The 19,047-nt window shown below is 38.4% G+C and overlaps 1 protein-coding gene across 2 annotated transcripts; it reads right to left on the reverse strand.

Annotated features, from left to right (window-relative positions):
* Positions 1–601: 601 nt before the first annotated feature.
* tbc1d8b (TBC1 domain family member 8B) lies at positions 602–18,631 on the reverse strand. Of its 2 annotated transcripts, XM_079607069.1 has the most exons (21): positions 18,238–18,631; positions 15,982–16,092; positions 15,583–15,701; positions 15,232–15,454; positions 13,681–13,921; positions 13,390–13,597; positions 12,182–12,349; positions 11,828–11,929; positions 11,214–11,364; positions 10,755–10,969; positions 9,051–9,168; positions 8,551–8,836; positions 8,061–8,187; positions 7,641–7,739; positions 7,226–7,294; positions 6,819–7,059; positions 6,621–6,686; positions 5,037–5,117; positions 4,642–4,683; positions 4,200–4,297; positions 605–2,926 (listed from the first exon to the last, which is right to left on the reverse strand). In XM_079607069.1, exons 1-21 carry the CDS (start codon positions 18,362–18,364, stop codon positions 2,372–2,374), a joined length of 3,447 nt encoding a protein of 1,148 aa, XP_079463195.1. In that variant the 5' UTR covers positions 18,365–18,631; the 3' UTR covers positions 605–2,371. The 2 variants fall into 2 exon arrangements, with proteins under 2 accessions (XP_079463196.1, XP_079463195.1); XM_079607070.1 differs by lacking the exon at positions 5,037–5,117 and having other exon boundaries at positions 602–2,926.
* Between the last annotated feature and the right edge of the window lie 416 nt (positions 18,632–19,047).

A 19,047-nucleotide genomic window follows, 5' to 3' on the forward strand; every position in this document is an offset into this window, starting at 1 on the left:
AGGCCGCTCTAGTCAATGGAGGAGAGTATGTGAGGTAACATGCCGAAATAATTGCTTTTTGTGTGGAAACAGTATTTTGCATAATGAATCTACAGTTTGCTTGCTAATCTTAAACATATCTGCCATTACATTTTTGAGTGAGCTAGAACATGCTTGCCAAAAAATAATAGGCCTAGCGATCATTTTACCTTACTGCATTTTATTTCTATGGTCTTTGCCTATAATTATACACTGTTATAAAACTGTCTGATGACCCAAAGGGGTTGCAATCTCCCCCTTTTAAGAAAATCATGTCTCATAACAGGTGTTGTCACAGTGGCAGGGGTCATAGGACATGTCAAGCTGTGCCAACATGGACTTCATAAATTATGTAACATTCCTCATGTGACCTATCAAAGGCAGCTGAAGCAGATCACAGCAGGGACTTGTCTGCATGTCTGCAGTTGGGATCGATCACTCTATTGACAGCACTGTGGACGTCCTGCTTACATTGTTCTCATTTTACCAGGAGGCTTAACTTGTTCTGCCCATGAAGAGCATGTTCCTGGATCAACATCGATGTTGCTCCTACAACATTAGAGATTAGAGAAAAATAGAGATGGACGATGTTTTCTTCATACATTTTATTTTATCATTACATTTTCATTATGTGACAGAGTTTATGAGGCACAAACAGTTTGTAACAAAAAAAATCTAATCAAAACGACCACACTATTACCCCGCAGTACATGAAGTGAACATCAAATGTTCAGTATGAACAGCAAGAGTGACTTGGAGAAGATGTAACACTAATAATTTAACTTTCAATTCAACTCCATCTGCAAAGTCCAGAGCGGGTTTACTATGGAATTGGAGGTTTGTGTGCAAGAAAGCAAAACAAAAACAGCATTTTCCTTAGATGAACAACCAAACAAATACAAAATACGCACTATGGCTTCCTTGTCTTAGGCGCCTTTTAACTTTAGAAGAACATAATTACTTCATTAAACATTGAACGAAAAACTTGTTTAGCTGGTATAGACCTGACATAGCTTTAAACAGAATAACCACAAAACATCAACTTCCCTTTTTGCATTCGTCACAAGCTCTCAACATTTACACAAAGCTGAAAAATAAGAACAATTCTGCATATTCATTGGTCCATTTTAAGCATCATACAACATATTTTACTTACGATTGGTCGACTCATCACTTAGTGTTTCTTACAGGTTTGATTACATGACCTCTGACAGAAAAATGACTGTGCATATAATTTACAGCGCAATAGTTGTACATATTTTCCTTGCTAGAGCATTTCAGTATGTTCTGTATGAGATTTTTTAATCTGTAAAATAATGGCAGAAAATATCCTTGTTTTATGACAAAATTTGCATTATTTGGAAATGGATTGCATTATAATCTAAATGGTTGCGATAAATGTTTACAAATCAATAAGAGGAAAGATGAAATAGGTTTCGTTAAATGGAAGCACTTGTTGATATTCGTATCCGTGAAGACCTGAATCAAAAACTAATAAGGCATAAACCACAGATTCCGGTTTGTAGACACAAACACATTCAGTGAATCAGAATTAAACAGCTATGATCTGGATTCCTAATGCAGACCTTCAGTGCGATGGATATGATGCGGACTAAACTCTGCCTCCTGATTGGCATAAGCCCATTGTGGGGATTTCCTAATCAAGCCTCTACAAAAAGAGCACAATTTCATTTCATGGAGCATTTTAGTAGGGTAAGTAATGTCAGGTGACATGTTCAATGGACGGAGATATTTTGAACGAATTTTCAAACAACATAGTTTGTCAGCAGTTCAAAAGCATAGCACTTTGATTTCCCTTAGAATTATCCTACCTTTTGTGGTTTTACATGTGCTTACGTGAATTAGGTCAGGCTGGGAATGAGAGCTGGAGGAATATTCTGAGGTAACTTAAAGAAGGCAAAGCCTTTTCATGCCATCATCCCAAATCACAGGTGCCATTTATATTATCATTTAGAATAAAATACATCATTCAGTTCTCTATATTACATCATAATACCTTCATCTACATTATATCACCTATCCTCTATATTACATAAATTACATCTAACACTAATCATTTATTTGACATTAAATAACCTCATACCCGTTTTACTTCTTTCCTCATACTATACAATCTGAATCATTTTATACCTCAATTCTTTTTTGTTTGTCCCTTTGACCTGCATATGTGCATTTGTATTTAAATTAAACGATTTCCCCATCTTTAACAGACATATAAGTGTTTCACAAACACTGACCTGTAGAGGTTGCACAGAGTAAGAGAAAGAGAGAAGGAGGAAGGGCTTATGGCTTTTAGGGCAGTGTTTTGCTGTGATTGCTCTGAAATAGTGTTTTAGTGTGCGTCTTTAAGCTGGTTTTTACGTGCGTGTGCGATCAGAGCGTTTGTGTCAATAGCCCGTTCGAAGAAGCGAACGACAGGCGGTTCATTCAGGAGAGATGCGAGAATCTGCTCGAAGGAGAAACTCCAGTCCCCATCTCTGACCGTGGAGGGTGAGCTGGGAATGTCTGTTGGTGTGTCCAACGCAGGGCTGCTGGTTCCGGTGGGACTGCTGGTGGGCGTAGAAGGGCGCGAAGTTGAGTTTGGGGTAATGTCAGAGCGGGACGGGACGGTTTCATGTTGACTGACCGGAGACTCAGTGTGGTCCTGGGTGCCTTCACCCTCAGCGAGGGTCTCGGCCTCAGGGCTGATGGGTAATGTTGGGGAGGTCTCTGTCTGAGCCGTGCTGGTGGGTGTTTTTTGCGGGCTGCTCTGCTGTAGCTTCCGCCCCACCTCCTCCATTCGCAACAGAAGACTGGTCACTCGCGCCACGGCGCGGTACAGACTCTCCTCCTCCTCATCACCGTGGAACACACCATACAGAGTCTTCGTCAAACGAATAAACTGCACCTGGAACAAATACAGTCTATTTCATTGATTTGAACTGCATTTACATGGCTTCACATTAACCACAACAAATATGTTCAGAAATGGGCAACATTCCTATTACACTTTAATAAAACAGGTCTAAACTTAAGTTTGAGGGCAAGAACAAGTTGTGTGTTCAGGACAAAGAACAGCGAGACTCACAGACTATGCCAGAGAACAGGAATAGAACCGCACTGAACAATGTTAGTCAGTAGAGAATGGACACTGTTGACACAATTGTCAAAACACCTCAATGTATTTGTGGAATCAACATCAGGACTAAGCAAACCAGGTGCTGTATTCAAATAAGCATGCGAAACCACCTTGATGTCCCAGATTCATTTCAGAGATTAAATACTCATATTCCAATTTAATAAAATATATTCCTATTTTAATAGTACACTTACAGTATTTTTGTAATACTGCATTCTTTTAATATATATTATTATTTACATACACTGCCTTTTCAAAAGTTATTTTTTAATTAATACATTTATTCTACAAGGAAAAATGTGACAGCAAAGAATACAGAAAATTATTCTCATCATACTTTCTAAATATATTTCTAAAAAACGTATCACGGTTTCCACAAAATATTAAGCAGCACAATATTTTCAACAATGATTTAAATAAAAAAGAATTCTTAAACACTAAATCAGCATATCAGAATGATTCCTGAAGGATCATGTGACACTGAAGACTGGCGTAATGACGCTGCTGAAATTATAGCTTTGCCATCACAGGAATAAATTACATTAAAAAAATAAAAAATAAAATAATATATATATATATATAATAAAAGTTATTTTAAATGGAAATCATATTTCTACAATATTACTGATTTTCTGTATTTGATCAAATAAAATCTTTATCCAAATAAAACAATTCAATAAAATGAATGACTTCCCAAACTTCTCAACACTACGGTATATATGAGAAAGAAGGAACTTTATAAGAGAATATTTGATTATTGCCTTTGCTCAGCTTTCAGACGATGTGCACAAACAATGTTAAAACAACAAGGTAAACATTGGACAGTTAGTAGCGATGCTACGTTTGGTTAATGTACACAGATCAGCAGTACATAAAGTGAAAAATCTCAGCATCACACAAGAAAAAAGTCAACAGATAATGTTCAATCATTATTAAATGGCTGGATAATGCCATTTAATACCATTGACTTTTTCCTGCACAAAGACATTGCAGATTTACGTACCCATTACATTCCGACCATGTTTCATTTCTCTATGTGTACCTGATTAATTCTGGGCAGATCTTTAATATTCTCATCTCTCCGCTGCAAGTCTTCCTGCCACTGTTTCAGATATTCTTGCAGATCTACTTTAGCACGACCTGAGGGGCAAAATACATCAGATTTTTACACAGTTTCCTGGAATACTCGATTCTGATTGGTCGATCGCAGCATTTTGTGGTAAAATATATTTATATAGTATAATCATTTGATGTTTCTGTCTGCCAACCAATCTCTTTCCTTTCACGTAATCCAATAATTTCAACTCACATCAATATGTTCTGGCTATCCATTTATTTGGTAAGTAGCCAAGTAAAAATGCAGTCATTTGGTTTTTGCACAGTGACCCTGACCACCCTGTTATGGTTTATTTTGTGATATTGTTTGATATGATGGTGATTATATATATGATAACATGATTATAAGACAGGGATGAATACTCCACCTCTCTCTGGACATTTTCTGATCACTCCATCCTCTGCAGAGTCTACAAGGAAAAGAGGAGAAAATGTACAGCCACAAAACAGTGACACATTAATGAACAGATATACATGCATACATATAGACATATATTTAATAAGCTTTTTTTAGGGTGGGCAGGGATTTAAGCTTCTGCTTCTTGATAAAAGACCAAAATTTGGTGTATTTTCTAGAAAGTAAACTTTTTTTGATGTTAGTTGATTAGTTCCTCTTAAGCACAAATAAAAAATACTACACACAACACACAAACATGAAAATAACACACACAAACATGAAAATAAATCACTAACATTATAACACACCCAGAAGAAAGAGTAAAAAGAAAGGCATAGGGAGCCACAGAAAGGAGTGAAAGCTGACCAGAAAGACGAGTGGAGAAAGAGTGATCTTCAGCTGGAGGAAAAAATCTAGACGACGGTAAAATCTTACACTCCTGGGTCCCTGAAGAAACACAAAATATGAATATATGCAGAAACACACATTCTTCTATTTATTTTTTTTTGTACTGGTAAAAAAAATGGTCATGATCTTTTGTAGGTTCTGGACAAATCTGCACTTATCACAATGGCCTATTTTTTTTTTTTTTTTTTAAGGCAGCCAATTACATCAAGATTGATGGGGATTTAGATAAAGTGGTGTTATCTTCGTTGTTACAAAACAGGCAAGTAATACAAAGGTTATTGGCTCATATTACGTAGGTCCCATATCACTATTATGGCCTTCCAAGACTAGAAGAACTGTTGCCGTTGCGGTTTAAATTCCTTTGGATGAGAAAGTGTCCAATAACTTACTTACTAACTAACTAAATAACTAAATGTTTACAAATAAAGAGAAGGTGTAGAGAAGTTAGATATATAGATTATACAGAGGGGTCAGATACTGTATATAGATTAAAGCTGCAGTCCGGCACTTTTTTGGGTTTAAAAATATAAAAAAAGACATTTTTGAAAAAAAACGTAACCAGCCAGTGTTCAAAACGATCTGCTTGCCTTACCTCGATTCAAAACGGTAAGCTTGTAATAATGATTTTAATTCCAGTGGTACTGGTGGATTTCCGCGGGAATTTCGAGCATGTCTTTGCGTCATAACGTCACTTCTGTACACATAGAGAAGGAGTCCACGCTAGCGTGTGTGGATGATGGAGGTGGAGATTTAGCTTAGCACTTAGTATGGCGGATCCCGAAAGTTTAAAGCGACAATCACCAGTGACAACTGGAGATTCACCAGTTGTAAAACACAAAGACTTCGGACTTCAGAAAAAATATATTTTTCATGTTTTGACGTGATATAAGCAATCGTTAGATTTAATCAGCATGATATAGCCCACTGCAATGCTTCCCCCCACCCCCCGAATTTGGTCAGAACAAACGTGAATGTTACTTACTTGTTCAGATGACATTTTCCGATGAAAATTCTAATGTTGACACTTTCAAAAAGTATACTCTGAGATTGCTGATGATGACAGTACAGTATCAGCGACGCAGCAGCCTCAATACATTGTGTTCATCCGCGCTGTTTCATGCTGATTTACTACCCACGCACAGTTAATAATTCCGCGAATAACTGCAATTGCAGATTTCTAACAGAGATGGCGACAAAGAGGAAAAACGACGGACTGCAGCTTTAAACAGGGTTATAGAGGGGTTAGATGACATATAGATTATATATCTGAGCCAACTATTACCCTGTATAGATTCTAAAAGGTTATTGAGGAGTAAGACTTCTAGATTATACAGGGTTATACATGGGTCAGATATATAGATAATTAAGGGTTACTGAGGTATAAGATATACAAATTGCATAAGTTCGTAAAGGGGACAGATATACAGAGATGAATCCATACAATTATACAAATCATTGCACAATAATATATACATACATAACCATATTATGTTCACACTAAACATTATAGGACAGTGGGAGAGATTCAGAGAATTAGTTTACCTGGTTGAAGGTGTAGTTTGAAGAGAAGTTTTAGTTTTTCTGTGAATGATCGGTTGTATAAGATATCTGCAACACACACACACACACACACACACACACACACACACACACACACACTTGAATGAATCTGACAGATTGGAAACCAAGCTGCTATGTACTGAGGTGAAAGGTCAAAGGGCAGAGTTAGGCTCCACTTACCCAGACCGCATATGAATTCTTTAAAGTTCACAAGTCCATCTCCATTCTCGTCCAGAATATGAAAGGCTGATCTTGCCAGCGAGCATGCGTGCGTATGTGTGGTCCATGGCAGCAGGAGGTTAAACAGGCTACTAAACTGGGACTGATCCAGCTGATACTGGTCCAGATATGGCAGGCTTGGGTCATGGTTCTGCAGGGCAGGACTACACACTGACCAGTAACAGCTCACAAAGTGCTGCCTCTGCAACACACAAACATAGACACTATATATCCATATGCCCACACTCACACATACTCAACAAAATAAATTTAAAAGACACACAAGCACACACAGTTCATGTGGCAGCGGCCGTATTTTGAAGCCTTTATTACTGAAAAGCACCAGTTTGTACAGTGTAACTCCTCACCTTAAAAAGCAAGTAAAGCTCGTCCAGCTGAGCAGCACTGAACTTCACACCTTGAGCAACAACACGCAACTGGAGTAATATGACACACACAAAAAAAATATATATTATATTGACTATTAAACAATTTTCCAGGGACAATAAACTTCACTGCCACTGTATATGCAAACAATGTGTAAAGAAGAAATTATGCAGATTACACCACATTACAAAGTCAATGTTTTTGAAAAAAGCCTCTTATGCTCACTAAAAGGCTGCATTTATTTGATGAAAAATACATAAAATCTTGCTGATCAAAATCTAATTTGCCATGAAATTAATGAATGTAGTTTTATAATGCATTTTTGTTTCTTTATTTTCAAAATTCATATTATATAAGGACTGTAAATGAATAAGGTTCACACACATTTGTACTTACTACATTTTGTTTTGTTGTGTCCTCCAATGTCTGAATGACACAAAGCTTGTTTTTCTTCCGCATGTTTTCCACTTCCTCTGTTCGAATGTCTCCATATTTCTGAAACAAAGATGCCTCATTATTCTGTCTGTTTCAGGCCTGTCAGAGGGGGGTGTGGGGTGTGTGTGTGTGTGTGTGTGTGGGGGGGGGGGGAGGGGGGGGGGGGGGTCCGTCCTTCCGTTAACACAAAATTTACACAAAACTATAAAATCTGTCAACCTGTGTTAAGTGTTAATTGTCAAAGAAGTATTAACAAAGACATTACATTTAATCATTTAGCAGACGCTTTTATCCAAAGTGACTTACATCCCTAACAGGTTTTTTTCTTTGTACAGACAGATTTTAATGTTCACTAAAGTGTATTAAAGTGTGCAGATTTACCTCGTACGCCTCTTTGATGAGATCACAGATGTCAATCTTTTGTATTGATTTGTCATTGGTTGTTGCAGATGCCTGCTGCACGGTAGCTGGTAGAGGACTGTCTTTATTTGTGACATTGTCAAAAAACCTGAAGGATAAAGTCAAATATGAAGACAGATTGAGTTTGTAAATATAAAAATCCACAGCAAAAACCAAAGATGCTGTTTACAATTAAACAGCAGTTTGTCATCCAAGGACACTCTGTAGGTTCGGTCATCCTTATCTTTGCTGAATGAATAACACAGCATGGACAAAATAATCCATGTAGTATTAATAATAAACATACATGCAAATAGATTTTTGTGATTTTCACAGTCGTCAACCCTTTACTATATACTATGTTGCTCATAAGAGGAAGACAGGCCACACAAATAAAAGGAACTGATAGAAGGAACAATCCAGCTTGCTACCCACATGCTTGGCTATTATGAAATGACAATGTTCCAATCACCTGTTGAGGACCGTGACAGCTTCTGCGTCGTCATGGCAACAAAGCAGATTGTCCATATTGTAGTCGAGCACAGCAAGGCCAAGCTGCAGAATGGCTTTGATTCCATCATAAAAGAAGCAATCGACAACATTCACAGCACTCTCAATTGGCAGTACACTGATAAAGAGAGTCAGGAACCATGACAACGACACTGACGAGAAGAACGACAGGTCTGTCATGTGTTCGGTCAGCTGGGTTAGATGCTCACGGATCAGTTCCTCGAACACGGCTTGGTCCACCAGGGCACCTGGAAAACATACACACGGAGACTTGAATAATACTGTAAGCTAAAATAAACATTTGATAATTGTAGAGCACACCTTAACAAAGCTCAGTAATAATAATTCACTTCAGTTGTGAGGGCAAGTAATTACGACACATTTGGCAACCTGCAAATTTATTAAGATTATTCAATGACATTCTGGGTATGAGATGTGTATAACCAGCTCTCACACACATACCAATAATTCTGCGATTGAAGTAGTCTGGGAGCATTCGTTCACACACAGCAACCAGCAGCCAGAAGGCCTCTTCCTCTTTAGCATACAGCAACAACACCGACGTCAGGATATTCATCGCCTGGACAGACCGACATATAAACAATGAGTGAGATTAAACCAGTATGGTTTAATCCACTGTGTTTGTGGAGGTCTTCAGTCATCCATCTGTGATACAACCAGTCAAGTTTATCTCCTGCTTTCTTGTAAAGTGCTCCGGCAGCATTCAGGCCTGATGCACTTTTACTCAGAATTGCTTTAAATTATGTAACAAGATTTGAAAAGAAAAAGTCTTACTGACCCTTTATGGATTCCAGGATAAGAGATACTCCTTTTTGAGGTGATTTGGGAGATAAATGAATATATGAATTGTGTGCATAGACAAAGCAATGCACACATTTTTTTTTATATGAGGCTCCATAGTTCATGTTATGTTCTTTATTACCATAGATTTAGCTGTTTCTCGTTTTATCTGATTCAATATCAAATATCGGTGCAATGTGCAATAAAAAATATTTTTGTTTTTGTGCATGGTAATGAATAATTGTGTGTGTGATATAGAGGTCTGCAAGCCCCGAAACGATAAGCTCAATCGGGCCGGGCTCGGGCCATTTTTTTTTTTTTTTTTTACAGATCGGACTTGGGCTTATTTAGCTTCTCTCCTTTCATTGTGCCCATAATATACGTGCAGAGCACACGTCACATAGTGTGTATGAAATATTGTTATATTGATTGATATATGATATTGATATATTGATGTTATATTATAAATATTGTACATCGCCAAAGCAACACAAACGCAATACGCATTTACGCACATGTCACTCACTTGCATTAACAGGTGACAGTTGACCATGCAGTGCATCAGGGAGAAGTTGGAGCATGGGGAGTTAATAAAAGTTCCGATTAATATAATTTAACATTATCCAGTTGGCGAAGATTTCTTCATTTTTGAACATTGATTTGAAAATTGTTCTTCAGTTACTTAAAAGCAAAGAAAGGCTGTTTATTTACTTATTTTTGCGGTTGGATCCCGTAGTGCTATATTCTCTACTGCATGCTTATGCTTCTCTGCAATGTCTGTACAATTTTTGTGGGCATGATGTTTCAGGCCTATAATAAAATTGTACCTCTTATTAGCGTGTGACTTGTGAGTGTTTGCGTGTAGCAGAGACCGCGCGCATTAGAGAGCGCACGTCAGAGAGAGCTTAAAGTGATATTAATGTTGGTCTCGGGTCGGGTTCGGGCTGAAAAATTGCAGGCGTTGTCGGGCTGGGGTTGGGTAGAGCTCGAACACCACAGGCCAGGGCCGGGTTAGGGCTAGAGTTTTTGGTGTGATAGTTTGGTAGATAGCAGGATGTTGCGTACAGACATACACCATCATAAAGTCTGCTCCCCTTAAAGCTACAACCGGTCACTTAAACTGACATTTAAACATTTGCTAAGTGAATATTTCAAAAAATTCTATGCCATGAAAACACTAGACCATTACAAACCTGTATGACTCTCTGAGATTGTGTAGACAATCAATCAGAGTGCAACTTGATGGCTTTGAGAAAGCTTTTTTTTTAATGTGTGCACAAGAAGCATCAGATGTCCTGTGAAATGTACCATCTGATGCTGAGACCATGTGTGAAGACTAAATGAAAGAGTCACGTGTGCGTATACCTGGCAGTAGCCGATTTTGGGGTTGCGGTGAGCATAGGCAGTCAGGACGCGGCGAAGGGCCGAGATTCCTGTGTCACTCTGGAATGCTGGGTGTTCTGGAAGAGAGCGATGCAGATCTCTCTCAATCTCATCACACGCGAGTGAGCTGCTGCCCATGCACTCCTCCAGCAGGCGCCCGTAGTACCCAGGGTGAGAGGTCATGTCATGCACTGCACCTATAACACAAGCAAACATACATGTACAAACTGCAGCACACACCTACTGCGCGCACACACACACACACACACACACACACACACACACACACACACACACACACACACACACACACACACACACACACACACACACACACACACACACACACACACACACACACACACACACACACACACACACACACACACACACACACACACACACACACACACACACACACACACACACACACACACACACCTGAGAAGAGCATCCACAGTTCTCCTCTGAGAGTCTCTGGAACTCCTCGTACAATGAGATCACGTGTTTTTTTGGTGCAAAACATTCCGGTACCACGCCCATATTCAGCGAAGTGAATCTGCCACGACTGCTCCTTCATTCGCTCCTTCAGCTGTCAACAGTGGGATCAAAAGTTTGCTCATAAAGGATGCATTTACTTATAAAATAGACTGTTTTCTATTTTAATAAAAAATGTCTTGTGATGCCAAAGCTGAATAATTGCTCCAATCTTCAGTGTCACATGATCCGTCAGAAGTCTTTCTAATATGCTGATTTGTTGCTCAAGAAACATTTCCAATTATCATTAATGTTAAAAACAGATGTGTTGCCTAACATTTTTGTGGAATCTATGATACATTTTTTTCAGAATTCCCTAATGAATAGAAAACGTCTTTACTGTCACTGTTGATCAGTTTAATGTGTCCTCACTGAGTAAATATATATATATATATGTATATATATATTTAAAAAAAATCTAATCCCAAACCTTTGTATGTTAGTGTAAACCACTTGCTTTGATTCCATTAATTCTTCTTTACTTAACTAACGTTACACCAATATTGCAATAAGGTTACCATTTTGGGGTCAAGGTTTTCCGCATCGTGTGGATGAAAGACGTTCATGAGAGCTTCAGTGCTGACGGCTTGACTTTGCCCCACCATCACACCCTCCTCATCCTCGGAGAGAAAGACACACACATACAATTTAGTGTCCAATAAGTATCCTCTGGGATTTGTACAGTTATTTTTGTTTCTTTTTTTTTTTTTTTACAAAATCATGCCATGAAATGTGGGATATTTTTAATTTGAGACTGCCTGTGACATTTTTAATTGCTATGGAATAAATATAATAATGGTATTATCATGGTAAGATATGGTAAGGTAACACATAATTTCTTTACATTAGTGGCTGTAGTATAGAGGAATTACCGGATTACTGATACAATGCTGGGGGCTTCCTGCTGTGCCACACTTTCTGCGGATGGTGGCAGCAAGTCGCTCAAAATCCCGAACCTCAGAAAAACGCAAAGCTCTTTTGCCACGTAGACACACAGTCAGGGCACGACTACTGCGGTCTGGCAGCTCCACACTAAACACCTGCAGGCATACATTAATGCCATAAACACACAGAAATAAGCAAACACACTGAAACTTATGTCATGTATATATATATATATATATATATATATATTTGTAATTACATATTTGTAATGTCAAAGTTGTAATGTAGTAAATATAAAGAATAACTTTAAGTGTAAAATATCATAACACACTACATAAATAAATTATAATCAAGTAATTTACATGTCCTTTAGTTATGTTAGTCAACATATCAAAATAAGTGTACTTCTCTAAAAGAAAATCAAAGTTAAACTTTTAATTTGACATTATTACAAAGTGCACTTTATAAAAGTGTTTTTTAGTGTTAATACATGAATACACACAAATCACTTGTTGTATTCCTCATTTGTAAGTCAATTTGAATTAAAGCATCTACTAAATGAATACATATAAATGAAAGTTAAAGAAACACGCCAACTTTTTGGGAGTTTAGCTTATTCACCGTATCCCCCAGAGTTAGATAAGTCCATACCCTTCTCATCTCCGGGCGTGACAAAATAACGCCATCATTTTCCTATCTATGTTGTGATTTGTATAGTCACAGCCATGTACAAATGAGACACATGAGACACAGCCATCTTCTAACCGTATACATACTGGGAACTATATTCTCAGAAGGCGAAGCACTGCTACTTCTGCGGAGTGATTTGCTCGCAACACCTGAGAAGCCACGTGGTGAGGAGCAGAGAGTTCGCTCAGAGTGTTGCGCTAATCACTCCGCCCAAGTAGCAGTGCTTCGCTAGAAGATGGCTGTGTCTCATGTGACCTTGTTATTTGTACACGCTGTGACTAAGTCCCAAAAAGTCGGCGTGTTCCTTTAAGGGTACTGTAATGTACAGTTAGGTGGCCTTTTATTTAATTTATATTATCTGCAAATACAGCTTTTTTTTTTTTAAATATACTTTTCAGATTTGAAGTACATTACAAGTGCAGATTCAACACAATTAAGCATACTACTTTTTCTTCACCGTGACAGATTTCTTAACAGTTTGCAGAAAAATGAGCAGTTTACGCACCTCCCATAGAGGTATTATGAGATGGCACTGAGAACCATCCTGGCTTGCAAAGCACAGATAGTTCTCAGAGACACAGATTTTTCCAAGCGCATTGACGTGGCTGAATGGAACCCAGAGGAAACTCTCGTACACTTCACAAAGGTTTTCCTCATGTGGCAACCGGAAAAAAGCTCGGAATGACTGATTCCGTGCATGTATTTCCAGAGCCCTGCAAAGATTACAGTAGAGTCAGACATTGTTCAGTAAAAAAACAAACAAAAGAAAACATTTAGATTAATAAAATGAATGCACCTTTGCGTGATGTGAAGGGGGTTGGCTAGTGGATGTTCAGCATTAAATGTTTCTTTATCGAAGAACCGCACAATGGCAAAGTCGGCCAGCTGCTGCATGATCAGATACGTCTGCTGGAGTCTCAGGAGCATCGAAAAGAAATGATCCTCTCCACGCACACGCACACGGATGCTCTCTGTCAACATCACGCTTGACGTACGTTCCAGGCGGCTCACTTCATCCCAGGGATACACCCGTTTCACTAAGCAAGAAATGCACAAATTATGAATAATATAAGTGATGCCAACTGTAAAAGGAGGAAACCACAATATATGAAGTGCTTGTAGAGTAATACGTGACATATCTTGTCTTAAAATACTCAGGAGAAAGAAAGTCATACAGGTTGGGAACGACATACGGGTGAGTACATGATGACAGAATTTCCGTTTTTGCGTGAACTATCCCTTTAGGACTTTGCTATGTAAATGTCCTCAATTATGATTGGTTAACCTCTTTGCATGTGGAAAAAATGGCCATTTCCAAGTTGCTAAATAATGAGTACTCATTGCAATGTAAACTTAGGTATGATAATGTAATTTGGTTACATGTTAATACAGGGGTTCAGGGGGGCCACAAGATGCTGAAAATAACAACCAATCATATTATTTGAGAAACAACATCTTGATGTCATGCTTTATATATTTCTCACACGTATAAATACACGGGTCTTCATAAGTGAAAACACATTGCTGCCATTATATTTTAAGAAGCGGCTCCCTGGAAAAAGGATCACAAGTAGATGAGGGAGACAAATTCCTGTTTACACCCGGTGCTCCTCTCTTCCTTCTCTTTTGTCCACTTTTAACCACTTCTGTCCTGGTTTCTTCAAGGGGACGGTCTATGGGCGGTGAATGTATGGGCTTTTTTTAGATCTTTCAATCTAATGGACAAAATAAGCTTGCACAATTTACATATGAACGCAAAAGGAGACGACGGAAAACATAGGGAGAGCAGCAGCTTTGGTTTCTGCTCTGACAGCGGCAAGACCACGGCGAACTCTGTGAGTGTGTGTTAGAAATCAGGAATGATGAGAGAACATTATGCTTGGTACGATTTTCGTCTTCTAACCAAACTTGGGTCTTCAGCTGACAAAGTTTAAATACGGTCTGGCTAGTTCGCTTCCCATACTTAGGTCGGTAGGCGGAGAGTAGGCGGCCTTTTGTTGCTGTTCGAACACATTCAACCACATGAGTGTCTACGGTCTTCACTACGAAAGCAATCTGGTCGAATGCGTTTTCGACTACCTCTGGAAGTGGTTGAAAGTGGACAAGCCCAAAACGCTTTAGACCCCGTTTAAACCTGTATTTAGCATCATCCACTTGTGATCCAATCAACCAAAATGCATCTTAATTCCAGGTGTAAACAGGGCCATAATATATGTGGGGCTTTAGCACCAACAGATTTAGAAACCACTTCATTAATACACGCAATGTTTTAACATCGTGCCCCCATAAAATGGTACTGTAATAGAGCTTGTGGCATTATGTGTAAGCAGGCCAGCATGTTTCTAACCCTCATTTCCCAGCATATAGGAGTAGAAACACAGGAAGTTGGTGCTGAGGTAGATCCAGCCCTGGTTTGGCACTCGTCCTCTCCAGTAGCTGCAAGAGAAATACGTCACAAGCTTCTCTCTCTGAGGCAAAACAAACAGACGTTCAAAGCGCAGCACTGCCTCCCGGAAGCGTTCGGGATCTTCCTCGTCATCTGCGGATGTGCCCTCCTCTGCTATCAGACCCTACACAAACACAACATACCACCACTAAAGTCAACACAAGAGCAAATGCTGGGACTGAAATACCTCTAAAACACGAAAACAGGGGAAAAAACATTCAAAGGTAAATGGGAGCCAAGTAACCCTCTCACCCTTATCTTTCCCTGGACAAAACTGGTGATGTCTTCACCAGAGTCAAACACAGAGAGAGTTCTGATGATGTTCTGCTGCAGCCAGTCCCAGTGTTGCGAGATCTCCTCTAAAGATGCTCCTACACACACACACACACACACACACACACACACACACACACACACACACACACACACACACACACACACACACACACACACACACACACACACACACACACACACACACACACACACACACACACACACACACACACACACACACACACACACACACACACACACACACACACACACACGTTGGTGCACCTATAATTTATGAGTAGCCTACATTCCATAGGCGTAAATCTGAATGAGACCTCACATACACATTAACACTGTGTGCAGCATCTCTCTCACCACAGGCGATGATCCAGTACACCTGAGAGTCAGGTGTCTGGTGTAAAATGCGAAACGGGGCAACTTTGGCTGTAGAGTCAAAAACTGTGTCCAAAGTTCCAACCAGCAGGCCTAAAACAATGACGTAAAACAACAAACATAACATTATAAAAACATCTCCCTGAGCGTAAAACATGGCTACATTTCTTAAAAACTCCAGTCTAAAATAGTTTTTCTATTTCAAATAACCGCTGTTCTTTTGAACCTTCTATTAATCGGACAAGCCACAAAAATATTAAGCAGCTGTTTAAAACAATGATAAAAAGAAATGTTTCTTGAGCACCAAGTCAGCATAATAAGGCCCATTCATACCATGGCATGAACACAAAAGATAACTATAATGATCATTATATTAGCATCCACACCCACGAATAATATTGTCGTATTAATTATAAGCACATGGTGCAGTTTTGTCATCTGCCGCTTTAAAATGTAAGTGCACATTAAAGCAGGATGGATTCTCATTGGTTGTCAATGTTTTTATCATTCATCAGCTGGAAAATGTTTTTGTGAAAGTGATTCCAATAATATCTTTTATATTTAGAATTAAAAAAAACTATATTTATATAGTTATGATGAATATACTCTATTTTATAGCTATAATAAAACTATCGTTAACATTATAGCTATAGAATGATTTTTGAAGGATCATGTGACACTGAATGACTAATGATGACTGATTCAGCTTTGCCATCACAGGAATAACATTTTAAAATATATTCAAATAAAGATATATAAAATATATAGCATAATATGAGGTTTGAACGGCACTGACTTTTTGCAGCAAAAATTCAACTTTGCCATCAGAGGTTATGATGAATATACTCTATTTTATAGCTATAATGAAACTATCCTATCGTTATCATTATAGCTATAGAATGATTTTTGAAGGATCATGTGACACTGAATGACTAATGATGACTGATTCAGCTTTGCCATCACAGGAATAAATTACATTAAAAAAAAAAAATATTCAAATAGAGATTTATAAAATGTATAGAATAATATGAGGTTTGAATAGATTTACTTCTTGCAATGTCTCTACCGGGGATGTTAGCAGGGACAAATTATTATAATAGTCACTGCAAATATGTTCTCTCTTCACTGCTTGCTTATACACACTGCTTCATAAAGAAGCTGCTGTATTATAGCTCTTAGTCATGAAGCAAATGTTTCCATGGTGATGAACTCCAAAGGGGGAAAAAGTCACTAATAATTAGAGTAAAACCTATAATCAGCTCACTAACAATTCTGGCCATATGTTCCTCTGTACTGGAGGAGACTCCATGACAGTATGACTTTTATTACTAATAATTTATTAGTTTGTTAATAATATTAAACCGTTTTTAGCTGTGGCCCTGCTTGCATTTATCTTGTTTTATTTGTACATACTCTCTGTCAATTTGAAATGGTGGATGTGGATCAATTGTAAAAAAAAAAAAAAAAAAAATCTGAATTATTAGTAGTAATTTTAGTAAGTAGTAAATATTTGTATACTGATATCACTAGAGCTTCCATGTGACATAAAAACGGTTTTAAGTTTTGAGAAATTATGTTAGCAAAAAAAATGAATGAGTGCACCTTTAAAATAAACAATTCTATTTATTTTATGACACTTAAAATGACACAAAACTTGCATTAACCTTGTTGCCTTTTGGTAAGATATTCCCAAGTTACATCACCGGCCTTCTTTCAGGTGGACTTTGTTAAGACAACCTCAGTAAACACTAAACAACAGTAAACAAGCTGAATCCACCTGAAACTTAAATATCCTGACGTCACAGCATGACGCAACAACTGCTGTCAAAGGAGAGGTGAAGTCAGATCTACCTAAATATTCTCCGTATTAAACCCGTTTAGGCTTCAGCTTCTAAACATATAATGTCTGGAGGAATGTTGCATTTTTAAGTACCTTTACGCACACACGGTCAGTTTACCGCAGTGGTGACGTCAGCACTCAAAAGAGCACATCATCAGACCACTGATACTATAGCGAAACTTGCAAAAACAAACAAACAAAAAAAATAATATCTTAACACTTGACCTGTTGCAAAACGACTTTTGGTTAAAACAAAATCAGTAGTTTGAAAATCATTTGACGTGTATAATTTAAGGTGTAACGCCGAAAAAGACATCACACTTGGATACTTATTTAGCACAATTATTAAAGCATCAACGTTACAGCCTTTCATGTTTAGAGCTTGCACATGGATATACCTGTCAATCCTCCGCTGTCCTCTCCGGATCCGCGTCTGCGCTGCAGCACGAAGTAATCGTTGGATTTCTCCGTCACCCATAATTTCAGCGCGTTTTTAAGAAGCACCTCTTCGGGTTTGAGCCACATGCTGGAATTTGTTTTCAGAAATACGCGTCCTCTTGCATGACACTCGGATCATCTCAAGCGCATACACCCATAGATTTGCGTGTTGTTTGCTCTTGGACCGCTTTTCCCACGTCGACAGAAACTGAGCCAAAGACAGCGACACCGGCGCCAGTGGGATTGTAGTCTTCCACATCTGCCCCGCTGAGCAGAGGAGAGCGCTACCCTGAAAACGGTCGACTACATTTCCCACAATCCCCGCTTAACCGTTTAATGACTTTGTTTCAAATTATTTAAAGGGACAGCAACATTTGTTTACGACGTAGTCACGATAGCGTTCTTACCTGGAACTCATTAGTTTCGACCATGCAGCAGAGGTGTGTTTCATGACTAGGGGTGGGAATTGGAAAGTATAATGATTCCGGTTTTCCCAATAACGATTCTTTAAGTACTTTTTTTTGTCAAAAGAAATGCAATTCTTGCAAAAGGCATTTACTTTAAGAGTTAACAAGTTCAATAATTGGCTCTAACTATATATTGAATTATAAAGTTTAAACAAAATATTTCCAACATTTTATGAAACACCACTGATTACAACACAATTTGTGTGATCTTCAACCGACCGTTGTCATACAAAGTAGAACAGCCATGAATTACACGGATTAAATGATCATATAAAACTTGGTTCTAGGTGCGTTTCATTAACT

The sequence above is a fragment of the Phoxinus phoxinus genome (assembly GCF_949152265.1).
Source record: "Phoxinus phoxinus genome assembly, chromosome: 3".
Lineage (NCBI taxonomy): Eukaryota > Metazoa > Chordata > Actinopteri > Cypriniformes > Leuciscidae > Phoxinus > Phoxinus phoxinus.

What these genes read in the sequence shown, in the direction of transcription:
- tbc1d8b (XM_079607069.1), bottom strand. Translation starts at nt 18,364, where the DNA reads ATGTGGCTCAAACCCGAAGAGGTGCTTCTTAAAAACGCGCTGAAATTA. An exon ending in TCATAATACCTCTATGGGAG is followed by an intron (nt 12,350 to 13,389) that starts GTGCGTAAACTG and finishes GTATGCCTGCAG; the next exon opens with GTGTTTAGTGTGGAGCTGCC. An exon ending in AGCTTTACTTGCTTTTTAAG is followed by an intron (nt 7,060 to 7,225) that starts GTGAGGAGTTAC and finishes TGTGTGTTGCAG; the next exon opens with AGGCAGCACTTTGTGAGCTG.